This window comes from Sparus aurata, chromosome 7 (assembly GCF_900880675.1).
Source record: "Sparus aurata chromosome 7, fSpaAur1.1, whole genome shotgun sequence".
Lineage (NCBI taxonomy): Eukaryota > Metazoa > Chordata > Actinopteri > Spariformes > Sparidae > Sparus > Sparus aurata.
The window spans coordinates 5,863,843-5,885,809 of NC_044193.1; the positions used below are offsets into that span (position 1 = coordinate 5,863,843).

At 48.3% G+C, this 21,967-nt stretch overlaps 1 protein-coding gene across 6 annotated transcripts in view; it reads right to left on the bottom strand.

Annotated features, from left to right (window-relative positions):
• magi3a (membrane associated guanylate kinase, WW and PDZ domain containing 3a) overlaps positions 1-20,230 on the bottom strand; it is a 131,415-nt gene extending 111,185 nt beyond the window's left edge. For all 6 annotated transcript variants that reach the window (XM_030421753.1, XM_030421752.1, XM_030421751.1 and 3 more), the window contains exon 1: positions 18,843-20,230. In XM_030421753.1, coding sequence (XP_030277613.1) covers positions 18,843-19,149 — 307 coding nt within the window. In that variant the 5' untranslated portion in view covers positions 19,150-20,230. The remainder of the gene's footprint in view (positions 1-18,842) is intronic.
• Positions 20,231-21,967: the final 1,737 nt, after the last annotated feature.

Below are 21,967 nucleotides of genomic sequence, written 5' to 3' on the forward strand. Positions count from 1 at the left end.
CCCCGGCAGGCCTATGTCACCTTGTCCGTCCGAGCACACACGACACTTCCTAAACATTCAAACAGTGTTAGAGCCAGGCAGATAATGGCAAACAGCCAAGAGCAAGATGATGAAGGTATTAGCTCCCCTCTCAGGAATAAATCAGCAGCGAGGACATATTTTAGATTTTAGGGGGGGGGGGGGGAGAAACAGGTCAAGAGAGAAACAGAGCATCACACTCGGCCGGCTGATAACTTCTGCTCTCGTTACAGAAACATTAGCTGTGACAGGCTGAAATTCAACCATCACGTTCACTTAAACCAGAGGTGGGTGAGAAATAAAGGACGTTACTTTTAACCTAAAGTAGAAAAAAGTTTACAAGCCTCAATGTAAAATGCAAAAAGGCTTGAACTAATAATGGTGACCAGCAAAAAAACCCCAATTATTTCGTCCCCTTAACAGTTAATATTGAGCTTAACTGTATGCATTGTTTTGTTTAGCCATGTCAGAGTCAGTTTAAATGAATCACTGCACTTTGTTTTGTCTCTGTTCAGCCTCTTCTGTAACTGATTACTTCGACTTTATGATATTGGCAAGAATTGCGTCATCGTCCAAGATTGTAAGATATTCCCCGCCTCGTAATTTTTGTCCTATTTTCAGGAAAACAACACCTGTGCATTGGTAAATGTAACAGAAATAACAGAAACTACAAGTAAAGAGTAAATAAAAGTAAAGAAATAATAAAATCTGCTTCCTGCTAACACCAGCACACACACGGCCAGTGCACACGGGTGGTCGTGTTGATAACGTGTTTTCCGGTGAGTTATTGTGGGCGGACATTATTTCCGAAGTGCTGCTCAAACGTTCATCTTGACAAGAGATTGTTTTTCTTTTAAAACGCAGTTTTCCGAAATGACTCGTGCGCGTGTGGTCGAGGCCTTGGGCGCGCTATAAACGCACACAAACACAAAGAGTTGGAAACACAATTTCGAGACAGCCATCGCCACAGGAAACTGATTTTCAATTAGGCTTTCGACTGGATACAGTACACATGGATTTATCGCCCAGCGGCGCGTGGCTTCGTGGCATCTGTGTGTACAGGAAAAAGCACACAAATACAGCGAGGTGTTGAAGTTCAGAGTCCGGTGGATATTGCTCTGCGGCTTAATGACCCAGCAAGAAACAGACACCGCTGAGCGACTGGAGTGGCGCCAATCAACACATGATTGTTGTGACATTTCCGACCAGCCATTATCTGCAATTGGCTGTAATTCAGCGGTGCTGCAGATGACTTAATTCTACCCCCCCCCCCGATGTCGGCCAATCGACAGCGTGGCTCATCTCCTCCCAGATGGGGCGTAGGGCTTAGCCTAGACCTTTTCCCCTTGCTAATCCTCCTCTTTTTCTCTCCGGTAGTCATTCCTCCCTCCCTCGCTCACTGGCTTGCTCTCTCACTCTGCTCCTCGAGGTTTTCCTCTGCTCTCTCTTTCTCTCTCTCTGTTGTTCTGCCTCTGTGCTGAATTGAAACAGCCTGTAGCCCGCGACAGAGAATGTCAAATGCCTTCTCGTCCTCATTACGGAGCTTCCCGAGGCGCCCCGCTCCACCGAAAGGCATCCATTTTTCTCATGCGTTTCAACCGCGCATCCCACCAAACACGAAGACAAGCATCACTGTTTTAGAGCTATTATTATCACCATGGTTGAGTTATTATTACCACCTCATATTTATCCCCCCCCCCACATACACTCATTTCTCTCCCACTTTTGTTTGTGAGTGACTTCCTGGTGCAGAGAATTCATCATAAATCAAATACAACGACTAACAGTGCCATTACAAAGGAGATGCAATATTAATGCATCATCAAATGGCCTTTGATTCTGCAGGATTGGTGGCGAGTGCTCAAAATAGACTAGGAGAGGCACCTTGGAGCGGGCTTGATGCAGGGAAGGAACACGAGCGAGCGCTTGGATGTGACGCACATCAAAGACACGCAGGAAGAAAAAAAAAAAAAACGCTCGCATCTTGACAACTAATCACAACGAGAAAATGGCACAAAGCGAGAGCTTAAGGGTTCGACGTGGAACCGTTTCACGCTGCAGGAAGCGTGCACGTGAAAGGCTGCAGTGCTGCACTGAGATCAGTCAGGAAGACCCTGCTCCCAGTGAGACCCCCTCGTATGGATCGGATCAAGGAAAACCCTTATTGGTCTCACCGCACCGCCTTCCTCCTGATCCCCCTGTTGTTAAACACAAACGTGAGCGCGCGCCGTGCACAAACTCGTACACGCGCCGAAACTCCTTCGCAGAGTCGTGGTCGTACACCGCAATGGAGTCTGAGAGGAGTCACTTTACCTGTCTCCAGGTGAGTGCGGGTTAAAGTGGATGTAAGCGCCTGTGTCATCTTAAACGCACTGCGGCTGCCTGCCTCGGTCTTTAAATCTTTAAAGAGGGAAAGAGAATACACGGTATTCTCATTCCCAGGGCCTGGATGTCGGCAGGTGAAAGCGATACTGTTACACGATACTTCCATCCCAGATACTATCATCAGCCACGCTGGTTGTCAAGGGCAGCGACAGATGGAATGCACCCTCGTCAGTGAGAAAAAAAAAAAAAACAGGCTTTCAGAGTCGCAGGTTGGAGCGATTACCTCCCCGTTCAATCTGCCAGAGCAGCAAAGCGCCCTCGCATGTGACGACAAACATCATCTTCCCTTCCAGTCTGGAAAAACAGGCTCCAGTTGGAAATACAATACCGCTCAGGAACTCCCCCGAAACCGACAAACAAGTGTGGCTAGTTTTACATGCGCGGCTAAACAGGCAGAGCCTCCCTGTGGAGACAAAAGGCGGGAGGCCCGATCATCCGTTTTACATCAGGCTGAGGAGGTGAACCGATCTGAAGCGCGACTGCATTATCTGCACGAGGATCTCCCTAACTGTGCTGTTGCTCGCTTTTGCTGCCACCAACTTAGGAGGGAAAGAATCGGCGGTTCGTTTCACATCTGAAAAACAACACTCGAGTCACCGCTGCAGGTTTCGGCGAGCGCGATCATCTTTTGATGATGTTTACACGCACTCCATTAGGAGCACTGCGCCCCCCCCCCCCTCCCATCAGCGGACCCCTCTCTTCCCTTTGAGGCGAGCGACCGCGGGCCCGTCAGACGGCGAGTATAAAGCTTGCTCCACTTTAGCCAGTTTCCCGCAGACAAGCGAGAGGAAAAAACAGAAGGACAGAGGAGATAAAAAGAGAGAAAAGGGGGAGGAGGGGGGCAGCGGAGGAGGTGGTTTTGACAGAGGGCTGAGAGGAGGGAAGTGCGGGGCCACTTATGCGCCCTGCCACCCTGCATCACCAAGCAGCCAATGATGGATGAATAGAAGCACATCCCAATAATAGAAGCGACCGGGACATCGGGCAGGATCATTAGCTGAGTGAACGGCAGGCTTTTGGGGAATCGTGAGGGTACATGTGTGCCTCTAAGTGCATTTATACGTGTATATGTTAAATTCTATCTAGCTCAGCGGGGCTCCATTTGTCAAACCGCCCCGAACGGCAAACCTACAGGGGAACGAGCCCAAATGGGTTTCCAGTCGGAAGGCGGCATGAAAGGGCCCGTGGATTAGAGTGAAAAGCAGCAAGTAAATAATCTGTAAAGCGCGGATTCAACCTTTTAACAGTTTGTTTCATCCGCACGGAAGACAAACAACGACGAGTCTGGCTGCTCTTTTCTCTCGGCCTCGTTACAACTCCCGATCATCAGTTATTCGTGCCGACAAAGCAACAACAACAAAAAAAAAAAAGAGGGAAAAGAACTCGGGATCACGGCTGTTGTTTGCCGGAGACGAAAGCTGGCCGTGTATTTGCATATCGTAGCGGCGGCGCTCGCTGTAGCGCGGAGATAAAAAAAAAAAAGAAAGAAGAAAAAACGGACAATAAATCAGAGTAAACAAACAGATGGTGGGAACAAACAGAGCGCCGAGAGAACAGAAGGGCTGGGATGGGAAAGAAAACGCAGGTATCAAGGACCTGCACAGTCTGAGGCTCCGACTCTCCCCCTGCATACATCATTAAAAGGACGACACTGATGGTTTTTCTCCGTTTTAGGCCATTAACTTTAATGAGTCGCATATATTTTTACATTTCTCCCGGCCATTGTGCAACAAGCCTGCCGACCGTATGTACGCTGAATTAATGATTTCCTACTTGTCGGGTTCGTATTTCATCCATTTCATTAAAAATTCCAGAAGAAAATCAACTTGCGTAGGACCTGAAGCTTACATGAGATTGCCGATACAGCAGCGATCATTTCATCACCATGGCTGTAATTTTCGAGCCGAGAACAAAACAGCGACGGCCACGAAGCACAAACCAACATCTTCGCGTCCCAGGATGTGTTTGCTAACCCTTTCGCGTTTCGGATTCGGATATTTTAGCTCGTTGGACGCACTCGGGCGGCCGCCTCTCGAAGCTCACACGCTGGAGAGTCCTTGAGCACACGAAGCGTGGAGCTCTCATAAAAGCTAAAGATCACAAAAGAAAAATGTGAAAACCAATTATTGCCCGGAATGAAGCGAAAACAGTCCGAAAAAATGACTGACATGCACTTAAAAGAGTCATCAGTTCGGAATGTGGTTAATGGGCTTAAGAATATAAAAGGCAAAAAAATGAAATAAAACAGCAACACGTCATTTAATTCTGCTGTGTCTGTGTTTGAAGCTTTTTGTGGCAACCCACTGAATGATCATCCGCCGTGAGAGGCAACATGAGGGCGCCGCTGATGTCAGATTCCTGTAAGTCAGTCTGGTTTCATGGCCACAAAAGGAATCCTTCTCATCCGCGAGCTGCAATTCAGTACATGTGTGACTCACAGCCGAGGTGAGTAAGTCACTGCAACCGTGTGTGTGTGTGTGTGTGTGATGGAGATCCAAAGCCTCAGCCCTTATCTTATTTTGGCTGGCTTTCAGATGGCAGGGAGCGGACGGAGAGGAGGGGAAATGACGGGGCCACATATTGCCATAAATTAGCTTAGAGTGCTTTCTCTCTGTGTGCTTTATTTTCATTTCCGACACTTCCATTTTGCTCGCGTTGCAACACGTAGCGCTCCTTCTGCCGCGGAGGCGGGCGGTGGACGTACAGCCCGCACAAATGCGCTGAGTGGCATCATGAATCAACAAGGCTGATGTTAGCGGCCCGACATAAGAAGGCCTGAGATGTTATCTTTAAAGCTGACATCCTTCAATGCTGATGGGGGGGGAAAGAAACAGAATCGCAGAATGTCATCATCCTGCAAAAACGTCGTGAAGCACTCTAACTCGGTTTTGCTACTTCAATCCACGCGGTGAAAAAAACCCACACAGACACACAGAGAATGTCTGCAGAGCGAGAACGCAGCGCCCGCATTAGCATTAAACGCGTGACACGTCGCGTTACGATCACGTAACAACACGGTCTGCGCTGTTCGTGACAGGGTGGGGATGTATTCCCTCGCGCTCCCATATGTCCGGTCCGGAGCCGTCTCGCGCTTAAACCGCTGTGAGGGGTCGCGCGGGGTCGACGTGGCGGGTGTGTGCGCTGTCAGGACCAATGTGAACTTTATCCATCACTTGAGCATGTGTGCATTTGTGTGTCGTCTGCGCCTCGCATGCGTGTTTGCTTCTCAACCTGGCTGTGGCGCCTGTCGACAGAAGTGTTGAATCAGTCCCCCACCCGACACACGGGCTTCTTAGGCAGGCCGGGCACGCAGACAGCAGCGATGCCATCCCATAACAGCCCCGCTAAGCCCCGGGCCGGTGAAGAGGATGGTCTCGTATCATGAGAGCGTAGCGAGTCTGGCCATTAGCCCTCGCCGGACTGGCTCGAGGCAACTCTCTTATCCGAAGCCAGATTTTGAGTCCAAGTCGACACATTTGAGCCAGTTTTCTTACTCGAGTTTTTACTTTTTTCCCTCGGCCAAGACAAGCTGAGGGACTGAGATTCTTACATCCGCACCACAATCACTCCAATTAATTTAGCAGCTACTTTCAATCACACATGGAGACAACAGGGCCCTTTTTGAATCCGATGGCCTCTGCTCACCAGGTCACCCGGGCAGTTTGAGAGAACAAAGAAACAGGTTGCGCGCCTACATTACAGTGATACCTGTCGGACCACATTGCTCTTCGCACATGAATGAACCACTCGAGAGTTTATTTTTCCTGGGGACGACGTCTCAATGTGAAAGCTCGCCTGGAATCATAATAGACTGAGGGACCTCGCGGCCGCGCCACCTTGAGACTACTCTTCATTTACGGCACGCGCGAAAGAGAGATGATGAATGGCTGGCGTACAAATGACGAGCCGCTTGATGCCGCTTCTGGGGAGGTGCATCTGAGAGACCGGAACAAAAGACTGGGTTTTTCTTAAAACAGAAAAAAGTTGTTGTGTTTACATTTGTGGCATCGATCCCCCTCAGTGCATTTCTATGTGGGCCAACGAATTCAGGAAAAATTGTGCCGCTGTGAAGCGATATGCGCTCAAGGCCTGAGATTTGAAAGAGAACTGCCTTGATGAGAAGAAGAAACCTTTTCGTCCTGAAGTAGAAGTTTTTCAGCACGATCCCCTTGCAGGGAAGAGGCAACAATGCGAAGCGTCTGCCAGAACAAGCACCTGTCGGTAACAATACACTCGTGTACACAGTTCTCACTGTGCTCAGCTAATCCAAAATAACTGCATTCCACACATGATCCCCATTCCCAGATGAACACTCACGCAGTGACAAGAATGAAGTCATTTGTCGAACCACCACAACAGTCATCGAGGGATGTTTTTAAATCCATGTCACGGCAACCGGTTGTGACTCATTATGTAATAAAACCGTAATTACACATGATCCGTGTTGACATTTCAGCAACATGATCTGCTGGATTGAAGCATTTTTCCGGTGTTTGGACGGTCTGGACTGAGCAAAGCCGCCGTTGGACTGAACCCTGGAAAAAAAAAAACATGACGGGCAACATCTGACGGAGCCAAAACCAATGACGACGCTCTCTGTTCAGCAAACACGGCGAGGCAGAAAACATTTTGACGGAAACGCGCTGCTGAAGGTGATCAACGAGGACAGGAAGCACGGATGTATCTCGGAGAGGACTGCGGGGCTTACTCGCCCGCTCGCAGCTCATGGGTTTGGACGCCGGGGTTAACTAGGGGCCAAAGGGTGAGAGGTGATGTGTAAGAAGCGTTGCCCTAAATAAACACGACATGACCCGGCGATCCCCCCCCCCGAAGCAGGTGAGGGTCAGGGTCGTCTCCACAAACCAGGGCGGACAGAAAACCTCTCCACTTTGAGAGGACGGAAGAGCTTTTCCTCACAGCTTCTCCTTCAGGGCTTGTATTATTTATAGCAACACATCACGCCAAGGTTAAAGACTCATTTATATGTGATCTTATAACACAGGGCTGTACGACGAAATACAAGTAACAGTCCTCGTGTGCTGCACAAGAAGAAAACGCGTCTCACTCCGTCGTCTTGTGGTGCAGCGGCGGATTACTTCTGTACCTTTTGTCAGACGCCAGCGGGGTGAACAGAGCGCGGCCGGGCTGACTGCTGTCTTTTAGTATCCTTTGGACTCTGTGCAGAGAAACCTCGTCTCTAAATCACCGATGCTCAGATTACAAATGATGCTCTGGGCAGTTTTAATCACCGGCTGCAGAGCCGCCCCGTCCTGGGCCCGCGCACGAGCCTTGCCAGTTTGTGATGTTGACCAGAACTCGGCACAGGGATTTAACCTTCTTAAGTTTCCTTAAATGTCTTGTAAGAAAGTCGATTTTTTTTTAGTCTCAATTGGACAAAAATGTGACCTTTAAGAAGTAAAACGTTACAGTTTTTTTTTTTTTACACCAGAGTGGTAAAATAGCAGCAGGCTGTTCAAAAAATCTGCATTGCTATTGCACGGCAGGCTTTTAACGACGGCTACTAGTGGGTACAACTATTGCATCACCGCGACGTCAGGATTGCAGCAATACAGGTCCGTCTGCTTCCTTTAAAACACGGAGTAACGCGCATGTGATCTCTTGAGTCAATTTGCCTGAAGACCTCAGGGAGCTGGCGACTGGTTAACGCCGCAGCCGCAGCCCGGGGGCATATTTGTCACCGCCGAAAAAACACCTGACTGCCAAACGCACGCTCACAAGTGCAGAGTGTGCAAAAGTCCTCCTCTCATTTCAGGGGCAGGAAGATTCTGCAATTTGTGTCCCGGGATTGGCTTATTACCAGAAAGTAAGAAAAAAAAAAGCCTTCATGGGCAGAATACTGAGGAGGCAGGCTGTCAGAACAGATAGCATCAGTGGTCAGTGTGAGCTCACTGGCACCCTCCGCAAAGGCAAAGCATCATGAATAAGAGCTGTGAGCCAAAGGCACTGTAAACACGGCGACCTCCCGGTGTCCTCGGCTTTTCATAAAGAAGATCGGGCCCCTTGAGCACATGCGGCCTCTCCGGATGCGTCGGCCGCCTTAACAGGGATGGGGATTGGACCCAATCAATAACCTGTTAGAGAAGCTAAGGAGCAAAAGCAGGCTAAATTGGCCGGGCTGAGATCCTGACACCCATGAATTCTAATGAGGACGCTCGGGGGGAACCTCATCTCGTCGGAGCACGACATCTCGCCACGGAGGGAGGAAGGAGCACGCACGACACATTAATAACGCGGCGAGAAAATGGCCGACTGTGTGCCTTCACATCGACTTTGTGCCGATGTGTGCTGTTGCTCTCCGTTCATGCCTACACAGGATTAAAGTGCAGTCGTACCAACGATGCACGCTCGGTTTAGCCAGCATTAACATCACTAGCCTGACGTCGAAAAGCCTTTTTAATCTTCACAAAGACAAACAAAGACATAAAAAAAAAATAGAGAACGGAAGCTTCTGTGGTCAGCCGGGAAACACTCTCACGCCCTTCACTGTTCCCATGCAGAGGTTTTTGGCAGAAACTCCCGCAGTGCTGCAGATCTGAGATCAGAAGTGGCCGTGGCAGCAGCTGGCCGAGTAGGTGGTTTGGCTTGTGAAGGTGTGTTGGGGGGGGGCGGTGGGCTTTATATCCGTTTGATATGAGATCTTGTCACGGGCACGAGCAGAATGGGCTGGAATCGATTTTTTTTTTTTTTGAGGTGGTGTACCGCGACTAAACAGCTGAGTGGGCTGCACTGGCAGAATGAGTATTGACGAAGGCCCATCAACGCGGGCTGGGGGCCAAGTATGAAGTACCACAGCCAACCAGGAGATTGAACTCTGGGATTGAGTCTTCTGAACTGATTTATTACCCGGTGTGTAAAGAGAGGTCCCAACCGGAGGAACAGAGCTATAGGCGCCCAGTCAGCAATCTGTCTTTGTCTTATCATATCCTCCAAAATAAACTCCTGAGATCTATGGGATAATGAATCGAAGGAAGTCAGCGCAGCCCTCTGCGCACTCCTTCAGTGTCACAGAAAAGGAGATATACGAGTAAAATAACAGAGGCGACATTCGGACGCGCGGTGAATAGGAAGCACGCCGTCCTCCCGTGTTTGTGTTCGGGCCTCGAAAAAAGGCAACCAGAAGTGGAAACCAATTCAGATGTGCCTTAATTTGTCATTATCATGCATGCTTGCACACGCACACGCATATGCAGGCAGCTCACACACACTGGTTACTTGCAGACATGATTGGGAGAAACTGGCCGTGCGGTGAGCGGTAAAATCGCAGAAATCGCTTCAGACAGACCCAACAGAGGATCAATACTATCATCGCGATTAACCCGAACAAAATCATTTTTCAGCCCTGATATTATCGTCGTTGCCTTTTCTCATTTTCTTTGTCCCGTTCTCCCCGATCCTCTTTCCTCTCCCTCTCATTGTCTGCACACCTCCCTCTTTGACCCCATTTTATTTCCTCTAAACCTGTTCATCATTTCTTTTTTTCCCCCCCGCCCAGTTTAAATCCAACACATCCCTTCAGGAGTGATCCTTCTCAGGGAGATTTATTTATTTATTTTTCTCTGCGAGGCAGCGATGTGCCAGCTGCCTCTCCTCTCTGTTCCCGTTATTGCCTCGGCTGTAACACCACGGGGATGTTTCATACAGAAAACAGCCAGAAACCGAAAGTCCCAAAATAGGTTCTCTCCGTGGAGGGCGGAGAGCGTGCATCTGGAGGGAACTCGGTTCAATCAACAGTCTGATAATCCATCCCCCTTTATCCTTTCTACCCACATCCGCACCTGCGTATTGATTCCCGACAGTTAATTTCTGTCTGCATTTCACCTTTTTTTGAAAACCAAGCCGCCGTCTGCTGCTCACAGCTCCGCGCGCGGAGGACGGTTTCTCTGTTAGTCGGCCCGCGGACGGTCTGGGTCACGTGTCGTTGCGTTCCTGCTAAAAGCGCGCCGTCATCGCAACCACTTGTTGTGTGGAAACAGGCCCAGATTCCCCCCCGCTGTTTGTCCCGGGCAGGAGGACACGAGCGGCCCTTATCAGGAAGTCGTTGGCAGGCAAAAGGGAAAAACAAGTGCATCACCACGGCCAGTCACTAATTCACGCTCTCGAAGCCACTGTGGACGCGGTTTAACGCGAATGCCAGAGCGCTGACCTCATCTACTGTTTTGGAGGTTATATTGAAACATTTTCTTCTCCATCTCTTCGCTGTTATCAGCGGAAGCAATGTCATAAAAAACACATTTGTGGTTATCAGTGTCGGAGAAAATGCGGCTACGTAAGGTACAACATGACTTATTGTGTATCTTTCAGTAAAAAATGGGGGATAAACAAAAAAAAAAAGGCATGAGCCGTATTAATGTAGCACTGCAGCGGAGGTCATCATTCCTGGTGATATAGGAGCTGCCTGGCCTCCGTTGTGCACGAGCACTGTTGAGGAGCTGACCTCATCTTATCTTTCGAACGGGGTAAACAGCTGCAGGGATGGCTCACCGTTGGAGAGAGACCAATTAGGAGTCAAGCTGAGGAAAGGAGGGCAGGAGTCTCTGAGGAAAAGCTTGTGTTGTGTGTGTTGTGTGTGTGTGTGTTGTGTGTCTCTACATTACACCGTCCATTCCCACCAGCAGCAGCAGCAGCAGCCCGGAGACACTGCCGCAGCTGACGACGCAGCGTGACCGTCCAGCGAGCACAACAGAGGCAGTCTTGGTGAATCAGCATGCACTCATCTCCACTGCCTTTAAACATGCCTGCCAAGACATGGCGCCTGCCAGTGAGCGGCATGGCTCATTTGAAGGAAAAAAAAAAAAAGAAGCTATCTTTGTTGCCGGCCTGTTCGTTACCGCAGTGCGGCTCCGCGGACAGCGTTAAGCGAGCAAGGTGGAGCGGCCATGTCACTGAACATCTGGGGCAGATTTGGAGAGCTGTAGGAATGATACAGGAGTCATTCAATCACATCTGACAGACCTTCATTCTCCCTCTCTTCCATCATTCACGTCTTACTCTCGTCACTAGACCGACTTTGTCTGCCACGCTCTGTGGGAGAAGGAGGACAGAAATGCAAGACAGGAGGAGGCAGGGGTGTAAACCGCATTAGACAAGGGGGGGAGTGGACGAGGAGATCAGAGGCGGCGAGGGGATACGAGTTGCAGAAGCAGAGGGATGCTCAGGGAGGGACTGAGTGAGAGTGGAAGAGGCGTGCTTCTGTATTCATAACAGCCGCAGCCGTCTGGGGAGCTTCTGCACGCCCATCCGCTCGCACCGTCATCCCTCGCCGCCGCCGGGCTGGCAGGACGGAGGGCGGAGACTGTGTGACAGGTTTGGGGAATGAGCCGGGAGAGCTGCCAGTGGGAGGGGATGATGGGTGGGTATCGCATCAACGTGCACCGCCGAGACGAGCACAGAGAGGAGAGAGAGGTGCCAGTAAAGATCCACTCGCAGTCGGGATCAGAAGCTGCCAAAGACGAGTCAGTTTACCAATTATCGATCAAAAGAAAATGACTTGCAAACTGTTTTGATGACTAAGTAATCGTTTCAGGGGGTTTTTTCAAGCCAAAATCTAAAAAAAAAACAACATTTGCTGGCTCCGGCTTCTTAAACGTAAAGGATCGGCTGCTTTTCTTCTTCTTCCTTTTCATCTTTGGGTCTTTGGATGCAGTTTAAAGGTGTCACTTTGGGCTCTAGGAAACTGACATTAGCATTATTTTTTTTTTGACTAAACCATTCATACATTTTTCCTTTTTTTTTGGGATTGTGAATGCTGCAAAGATGAATCGCTTAATAGATTAGTAGTCGCCTATGAAATTAATCGCCCCACCAATAAGTACAATTCCCTGATTAAAGCTTTTAAATGTGAATACGTCCTCATTTCTTTGGAGTTCAGACAAAACGAGACAAGCGAGGACGTCATTTTTCACCATTTTTCTAGATTAATCATTCATTTGCAGACCTTTGGGGTATTTGTGCACCAAAAGCATGAAGAAAAAGGGGTTAAAGGGAACTTTTTCCCTTTTTTTTCCTGAGACAAACCTGCAGCTTCACTGTAGACGCAGATGTGCCAAACGCAGCGACTGGAACAGAAGTTACATTTTTTTTACCGTGGGGAGAGAAGGAGCCACAGAACCTGAGAGATCCTGACAGCTCCTCTCAGCTGGTTTAGAGCAGCTTAGTCATCGAAGCCCCGACTGCATCGTCGGAGGGGGGGCGGGCGACCACATTAACACCGACTGCGGGCTCTCTGCTCCGCTGCGCCGCTGATGGCGAACGTGTGACGTGTGAACAGCGATATGCCAACACCGGAGAGACGAGGCGGAACGAGAGTGAGATCGACCGTTTTGGAGAGAGAAAAAAAAAGTAGCAAATTAGCAAATGATGTTAAGTTTGCTTTAAAAAAAAATCACTTCGTAGGAACGCAACAAAAAGAAATGGTTGGGTTTTTAATTCTTCAAGATCTCCAAACAATGCAATTCTGAAAGTGGGAGCATCTTCAACCACCAGAGGCATCGGGGTAAACGTATACATCTGGAAAATCAGAGCAACGAGACACCTCTGCACTCTTTCTAACGAAGAGAACGGGATGACTCCACTGGTTTCAAATAGAAATCGCAATTTATGTAAGCTTATGAGAAAATGATCCCACTTCTTGCTTGATTTGTTACCTCGGTAACATCTCGTAACAGCGTCTGAATGAGTTTATGGCCTCAATCATTAAGTCTTGACTCGTCTTCAATACGGCGTGTTGTTCATATTGTAAATTATGGATAAGGCGGGGCATGTTTTCGGTGGACGAGTCACTACCATGGCGTTTTCAGTCAGATCGATACACCCTGTGCTTTCTAATTCCCTCTTCCACACAAGCCTTGTTGTATTTATCTCTTATTAAAAATAAAGACATTTTATGCCCTCGATGTTTTATCAGTTTTGCCTCTCTGTATCAAAAATGGTGTCAAGTATACTAGAAAATCCAGTGTTATGACAACAACATGTCACAGTCTGTTTACAACTGACCAAGACTGCTGCCGAGAAAAGTCACTTCACCAACTATCGATCGAAAGACAATGACTTGCAAACTGTTTTGATAAATTCAGGGATTTTTCAAGCCTCTTTGGGTTGGTTTCACTTAAGACGCAACTTGAAGATGTTATTTGCAAAGATTAATCGGTTAATAGATTATCTGTCATCTATAAAAATGAATTGCCAAAAATAAGTACAAGCCTCTGATTCGAAGACTCGAAAAGACCGCAGGCAGTCCATGGACGGTCACATAACTACACGTAACGTGAACGAGTACATACAAAAGTACAACTGTAATAATTAGCTGATGAATCAGTATTTAACTGAAAGAAAATTGAATTGGAAGCCATTCTGATAATTTTGATCATTGTGTGACTTCTTAAACAAAAACGCCATTAAAACACATTATAGTGAACTGAATATCTTTGTTTCACATTTCCTCGCATTCATCATTTTTCTGACGTTACATAGAAATCCGAAGCGAATTATTGAATAACTGAAAGCAAAATAATTTTTTTAAAAAAGTAGATTTTAGATTAGGTTTAGGTTGCCATCCTAAAACAAATTAAATAGCCGATCTGAGTTCGACTCTCACTTTCTTCCACCGCCCCGTCAGGCCACACGAGTAAACCAACACTGAGTGCAAACAAGTTCAGGCACATTCCCCAGGTGCTCGTCCAAAGGCATTATGGGAAAACTGTATACTATAAATTACCAAGACGACGCGGATAAAACAGACAAAGCAGGTCGGAGAGGAAAGCAGATATATCAAGGAAGGTAAATTAAAACCCTTCATCACAAAGTAGCTCCTGGGACACGCTGAACATCACACGCTGATGTATAACAGCGCAAGAGGATCCAATTCTCTGAGTCTCTCTCTTTTTGAACAGGTGGTATGAATAAAAAACTTTTAAAAAAAAAACCCACCCAGCTGCAATTATCCCCTCGCTCAATTATTCAAGCTTATTGTTACCTGCACTCCTTATGGCATCATTTGTCTTCGGAATCGTTTCCTGAACTCTTTTTTTTTTTTTCTTTCTGCACGCTTGAAAAGACAAAACAGAAACTAAACACCGCCTGTGAATTCTTTATAATTAAGTGTCAACATCAGAATGAAAGATGAGAGTTAAACACCTCGAGTGATTCCAGTTTACAGTTCCCTTTTCTATAGGAAAAAAAAAAAAAAAGAGTGAGCTCATCTTTATCACCTCTCCTTCGGGGTGCTAAGCAGCGTGCTGTTGTACAGCATGACACTTTCTCGCTGTTCGTTTTCTCACTCGGCGCTGCAGGTAGAGCTCCCGACGGCTGCGTCCCCGATGTGAGCTTGAAATAAAAATGCTTCTCTGTTGCCAGAGAGACTCCTGGGAGATTTTCAAGACTTCTAAATAAAAAATTCATCTTACTGAAAATCTAAAAAAAATCTAAAAAAACGCTTTTAAAACTGCACAGTTAAAAAGACTTTACAGGGCTTCATAGGGGGCTGGCTGTGACTCGGGGGTAGAACCAACGTCTTGTTATCGGAAGGTCGCTGGTTCGATTCCCCTGGTCTGCATGTCCAAGTGTCCTTTGGCAAGATACTGAACCCCAAACTGCTCCTGATGTGCTGATCGGCACCTTGCACGGCAGCCAAATAGTCTAAATGTAAATAGGAGCGTCACTCCCCTACATTTAACATTCGTATACGTGATGACGGGTTGTGCTGAACGGAATCGTACCTTTGCATTAAAGGAATATTTCACCCAAAACTGAAAATGTAGTCATTATGTACTCAGACACAGATTGAAAGCTTCGCAGCAAGACGGCGTCGCACCAATTTCCTGAACTGAAGTGGGGGCGATGAGGGGACTATAACGTTTTAAAACATAAAAGAACTTTTAAAAAAATGGCTGGCAAGTCTCTGGAAGCCTGGAGGTTCCAAATTGATTTGAAAAAGACATTACATACACTTTTTTTTCAACCGTAGACACTAAGATAAAAGCGTTAGGTGCATGAGCACGACCAAGCGTTTAAATAACATCTTTACAAATCAATTCGGGATCTCAGGGCTTCCAGGAGACTTGGATTACGCCACGTACGGAGCCACTTTTAAGTAAAAGCCCCCATTTGCTTCAGTTGTTTCGGAGAACGCCGCTACGTCGTTTCGCTGTGAGGCTCCACAAAAGGTTGCATCAGCGTGAGTCGGGTGAGTAGATAACGACTGATGTTGAAAGATAAGTTTTGAGTGAACTTATCTTTTAAAGCAGTGGGGAAAAGGCCAAACTGTCACTGTAGCTCCTGTTAGCAATCATTAGAGAGTCGCGATCCATTAAGAAACCTCGATATCTCTAAAGCTTCTCATATTTATTATCTCAATAACTTTACAGGGAGGGACGCTTCACAACACTGTACAAACTTTGACCTCTGATAAGAGTTTTTTCCAGGTAGACCTTGCCCTCAGAGATGTACACATACACCCTGTTCAGATGCAATCTCTGCAGCAGCACTCTCCAGCGTGAGCCGCGGCCATCGCAGTATATCATTACCATCGTTTAGAGGGAGAAAACAGTTTGAAAACTCATTTCTCGGCTTTCATTGCAGACCCGATTTGTGAATCAAAGGTGTTCCAGGACCTGAAAGCTAAATGGTCCATCCGTAAAGCTCCGCGAGGCAAAAAAACGAGCACATCCAAGTCTGTTTACATCATTAATCAATGAGCTGCCCACTCACAAGTCTCTGAGCTGCAGTAGGTATCTGCGATCGCTATATGCCTCCACTCTCTACGGTCCCCTCAAGGTTACTGGCTATTGCCTTCGCTCCACTCTCAGGAATGGAGCTGCATACTGAGTGCGCCGGCTGGTCTGGGGCCAGAGGACCACTCGAGGATAAAACTTCTGTTTTCTGTGCGGGGAAAAACTGTCGGAGAAGTCGTGGCGAAGGTGCAAAAAACAAAAAACAAAAAAAATGGTGTTTGATTTAGAAGCTGTGGTTGCAATCTGCGGGTATCACCAAAGGCAGTTAGAGTCTGGAGGGAAGGTTGTGCAATGGTTTAAAGATTTGTTGGATTACTTTAGAGGATAAAGTGGCTTGTGAAGAATAAAAAAAAAAAGAAAATGGGCAGCACACTGGTGATGGAGGAAGGGCACCGAGGCGAAAGGGAGAGAGTCGGGAGTGAAATATGGAATAATGCAGCAGGGGGAAGAAAATAGCAGAGACGCGGGGGACGGGCGAAATGTGATGATAAGGCATAATCGGCTCAGGAGGGGAGAAGATAAAGTAAAGACAAAATAGGCGAGCAAGGAGAGAGAGGAGGAGGAGGAAATACACCGAGGAGACGAACTGGAGACGACGTTAAAGGGAACAGTTCGCCCCAAAAACGAAAACGTAGTCATCTGTCTCGACCGCGGCGCTGATGGAAAGATCTAGTTTTTTCTTCAGAGCTTGAGAGCAAAACGGAGTCACAGCATTCTGCTACACAACTGACGTGGATGGAGACTCCTTTTAAAGCATAAAAACAAGAGAAAAACTAAAAACTAAATAGCTGTCTGGAGCTTTTCCAGCGTTTATTCAAGTCCCCAGAAGCCACGAGATCCTACATTGATTTGAAAACATGTTATTTTCACTTTTTTTTCGTTTCCAGAAATCAACACAGCAGCCGCTTAGCTAAAAGCTTCAGCATGCGCCCCGTCTGAAGTGGGTTCACGAGCTCGACGGCATGATGAGGATGTGAATACTGTCTGTTCAAATCAAGTGGGGATGTGTTCCGGACGATTGCATCGCGCCGCACAAGCTGCGCGGAGCCACTTTATTGGGTTTCTTTGGTCCCCGTCTCCTTCGGCTGTTCGGGAGAACGCTGGCGAGTACACGAGGACTGAACTGTCACGTTTCAGCGGACTGTTCCTTTAACGCGGCAGCCCGCAGATTGTTTATTAGACACAAAGATTCTCGCCTAACATCCCCCAAAAAAAGCCCCGCCGCTCTCGTCTCAACCTCCCCCCCCCTCCCGACATCTCACGAGAATACAAGTTTTACATCCACACCGGTCGGCTAACATCTGATCCGGCCAATCAGGCACCTCGTCTTGGCACGGAGCGGCCCATCAATGATGGATGATGACTGAATTAATCATGAGAAGAGGGGACGGTGATATAAACACAACGGTGGAGGAGCCCATGGGTGAGCAGGCTGCGGCTCGGGCATCGCTTACCAGAGAGCTAACGTTACATAACACAAGGTCAGGGGAACACTCGGCCGGCTCCAAATGCACTTTTCACCAAAACTTGACTCCAAAAATCAAGATTGAAGAGCCGGACGGATGCATCATCACACTCAGATCACCTCCAACGTGTGTGTGTGTGTGTGTGCAAGTGAAAGTTTTATCCCAATGCAGTGCCTCAAAGTGAAACTGCTGACTGCACCGGACACCAACACTACTACTGGGACAGTCATGGCGTCGGAGCGCGTGGCCAGACGGGCCCGCAGCATCCCGGGGAGGGAAGGATATGGACCTGATTGATTCGATTAGACTTGGACTCACCTCAGCGCTGCAGGCGGACCGACACCGTCTAAAGCTGGCGAGGCGACCATTAACAAATCCCTGCTAAGTGTTGTGTAAAGTGCCAAACTCAGCAGTGCCTCGATCAAATCCATCCACACACACACACACACACACACACCCATCCTGTCCCACATTGACTGCTGGACTTGGGCACGCCACTGCGTTTGGGCACATTCAACACACCCATCGGGCGTGAGTGAGTGTTAGTGTGTGTGAGCCCTTAAAGGAAGGAAGTAACAATAACAGACACATAAATCCGATCAAAAGCTTTTAGCTGAGCTCACGCACGCACACAGAATCACAAAAACGACACTGAGGCAAGTCTGCGTTGTGGACGCAAACAAGATCACAGACCCCCCCCCCCCCCCCCCCCCCCCCCCCCCCCCCTTCAGCTCGTGTTGTAGTGCATGATGTAGATCAGGGCTCTGTAGGACGAGAAGGCTCCAACAAGCAAGCGTGACCGTGGCGGATGGTGCTGCAGAGGCAGAGGCACAGGCAGCACTGCAGACGCTGCTGTGAGTGTCCGCATGAATGAAGGGGAGACATGCGGACAGATGATTCAGACACAAAACCGGCTGGAAAGGCAGATTTTGACCTGTGGACGGGCTTTCACACACACACACACACACACACACACACACACACCTGAGCCTCCTGCACACCGCCCTGCAGGCACACAGGGGCTCAGCTGTGAGGCTGTACCCCCCCAAAGAGTCCCTCTGATTCATTTATTCATTCATGCCACTACACAGACCTGTTCCTGGGCTTCTTCTCTCTGCAGGTTACACATCATTTGAATGCACATCACACACACAGGGCAGGTTTCAGAGGTAGGGTAGGGAAGGGTGGTGGGGGATGGGGAGGAGAGGAGAGGGGGGGTACACACCTGGTTTCACAGTCTTCATGCGGATGGGCTCCCGAAAGTGGCGGATGACAGCCAGCGTGTCTCGGTTGGTCAGTCCGCTCACGGGAGTGCCGTTCACCTCCAGCAGCACGTCCCCGCTGCCGGGGAACCTCCCGGCGTGACAAACCAGCGCCTCCGAAACTATGTGCCCGAGGTGGGGGAACTCTCCCAGCTCCGCGCCGCCTCGCACCTCGACCACCGTGACCAGCTCCCCGGATCCCCCCCACGACACGGTGCACTCCTGTACTTTGGTGGACCAGTGCTTCTTCTTCTTCAGCGTCTTGGACATTGTTGGTGGCTCTTGTGTAAGAAAAAAAAAAAAAAAAAAAAAAAAAAAGGTGGTGGAGGGGGAGGAAGTCCAAGAATGAGCGTCCTTCAACGTAAAGAAAAAAAACCCCACGACAACAAACAAGAAAACAGCTTCCGATCCTCAAGACGCAGTGACGCACGGGGAAATCATCGCAGATTCAGAGAAGTTGAGGGCTGCTGTCTCGAGTTGTATTCCATTACCAGGAGGAGTGGAGCTTTTCTTTTTTTGTTTTTTTTTTCTCAGATCAAACTCCCTCCGATGTTGTTGTTGATGATGATGATGATCGATCCTCCCATTGAGTCACTCGAGCATCACCTGTCTGAGACCAGGCGGGGGATGCGAGAGCGGCTGCGTCAGTGTCGCATTGAAGCGGAAAAGTGTTGCCTCTCGATGCCGGGGCCGCCTCGATCCCCCACACCCCAGTTCACCACAGCACCAAACCCAAAAAAAAAACAGCAGCTTCCTTCACGCCTGTAAAACCCAGATTTTAATATAAATTCTTATCAGTGCGGGATCCGGATCCTGCGAGCCCCGCAGTCCGTGCGCAAACCGTCACTTCCAAAAAAAAAAACACACACAAAAAAAAACGCGTGGAGTGTTTATATTCCACTTGAGACTTCAGGAGGGGGGGAAAAAATCAAGTCCAATCGATGACACAGCCCAGAGAAGAGTTTGTACGAATGGGGTGAAAACTTAAAAAAAAAAAAACTGCTTTCCATGAAAAGGCTGATCGGCGGTCAGTCTCCGCTCCGTGACAGCTCCTCATCTACAGGAGAGACAACTTTACTGCGCGCACCTGTCCTCCTCTCCCTGCCCTCCTCCGCGGTGACATCAGCAAAGGCAGTCCTTGGAAACGGAACAACATACCTGGCCCTCCTCTGAACCGGGCGGGTTATGTGATTCCTCTCGCCGCTGAAGCCCTCCTCCTCCTCCGGCTGCCCGTCCCGCGCTCTGCGCTCTTTCCCCGGCGGCTCCAGACGCGCTGTGGTGGGGATTTGGTTTTCCCAACTAAAAAAACACACGCAGCTGCATGAAACAGTCGTGATCCGATTAGGCTTCACTCCACAACTTTTTTTTTTTTTTTTTTTTTTTTTTTTTTTAATAATGTGGGATCTCTTTCCGTGTTGCTTTCCTGATTGAAGGGGCTTTCTGTCCAATCAGACACCGGGGGGCCGATCCTGAAGACTCTCCACTGAACCAATGGTGACTGACGTGGGGGGGCGGGTCCTCTGTGGTTGGGAAGCGCTGGATTTTGTTTCCATGGTGTGTTCAGCAAGGCGGAGTTCCGGCGCTGGGACTCATATTTTTCACGTGGGAAATGTTTAGGAGAAGTTCGGGATGGTTCGACCCCCAGTTTTTGGATCCGGTCCGCCCGGTTCCTGTGTGTTCACTGTACAGTGCGGTGGACCCTCTGCGTCATTCTTGAGTTGTATTCTGTAGTTTCAGGTCCATTAAGTGTTTTCCACAACCTTTTCCTGCTCGGGACTGAAGAGTTGGCGACGTGTTGGAGGCGATTTCTTGCGCAATTGTGCCCCCTTGTGGTTGGAAACATCAGAGTCTGGCACCTAATTCATTTCACTTCCTACTAGCACGCAGATACACAGAGGCTTTGTGTTTGAAGTATTAAAAACAGGCAACATTTGATCGTTTTTTACTCACACCTCTTGTGTGTTTCTGTTTTTTTTTTTTTTGCAACAGCTGGTTTGCGGTTCCGTTCATCGTCTGGTGAGCCGGAGCCGAGTTCATCAACAAAACATCACACGTCATTAACTAAAGTATTAAAACAGCAGCTAATCCTCCCGGGGTCTCAGTAATGTTCATCAACAAAACTTCATTAAGAACAAATTGGAAGAATCTGTATTTACACATACAATCATAACAATGAGCAGCACCAGATCCAAACCACTGCCTTGTTTAAGTGCACTGACAGGAACAGAACAGAAAATCCAATGAACGCACATTTGTAATGTTGCTATTCAAATGAACGCTTAATACAGAAACCAATAAGATAACCCAACAAACAATCTCAATCTCATACTCTTATGTAATCAGGGAGCAGCAGTAGCTCTGGTCTGTAGGGACTTGGCTTGGGGAACCGGCTCAAGACCCGTTCGGACCAGTCAGGGGCGGACTGCCCTTGGGAAAGGCACCCAAACCCTGTAACTGCTCACAGGGCAGCTCCCTCCCTCTGACTTCTCTCTCTCTCCACATTCATGCACGTGGATAAGAGTGTGTTTCAGGCTTGTGTGTTCTGTGTAAACCAGGGGCGGTTCTAGGGGGGGGGGCCAACAGGGGCCAGTGCCCCCGTAACTCTGAGTCTGGACCCCCCTGTGGCCCCCCTGACAGGGTGTCTGCATTAATAACACCATGACAGATTTCTTCCAATGATTTTGTTCTGAAGGGAAAGGCAGAAATAAAGTGTCTCAGCAGTTTACTACCCAATCAAAATTGCTGAAATTGTAAACACTGTTTTGTCTGAATGAAGGATTTGTCCTTTCTTTCCGGGTTGTATGTGCCCCCTAACAAAAAAGCCAGCCCCAACCTGGCCCCCCTATTAAAACTGGTCTAGAACCGCCACTGGTGTAAACCAAAATAAATCCCTAAAATAGGATTTAGAAAATACCGATTTGAGAGAAGAGAAGAAAGCAGGTAGCAACTATCGTCTAGATCATCGGTGCAATTAGGACGGATATATCTATACATTCATTTCTTATATTCAAGGACAGCAAAGATATAAAGATATTATTAGTCCTTGTGTAATCACATAAACAAATAAACTGCATTAAAGGTGCAATAG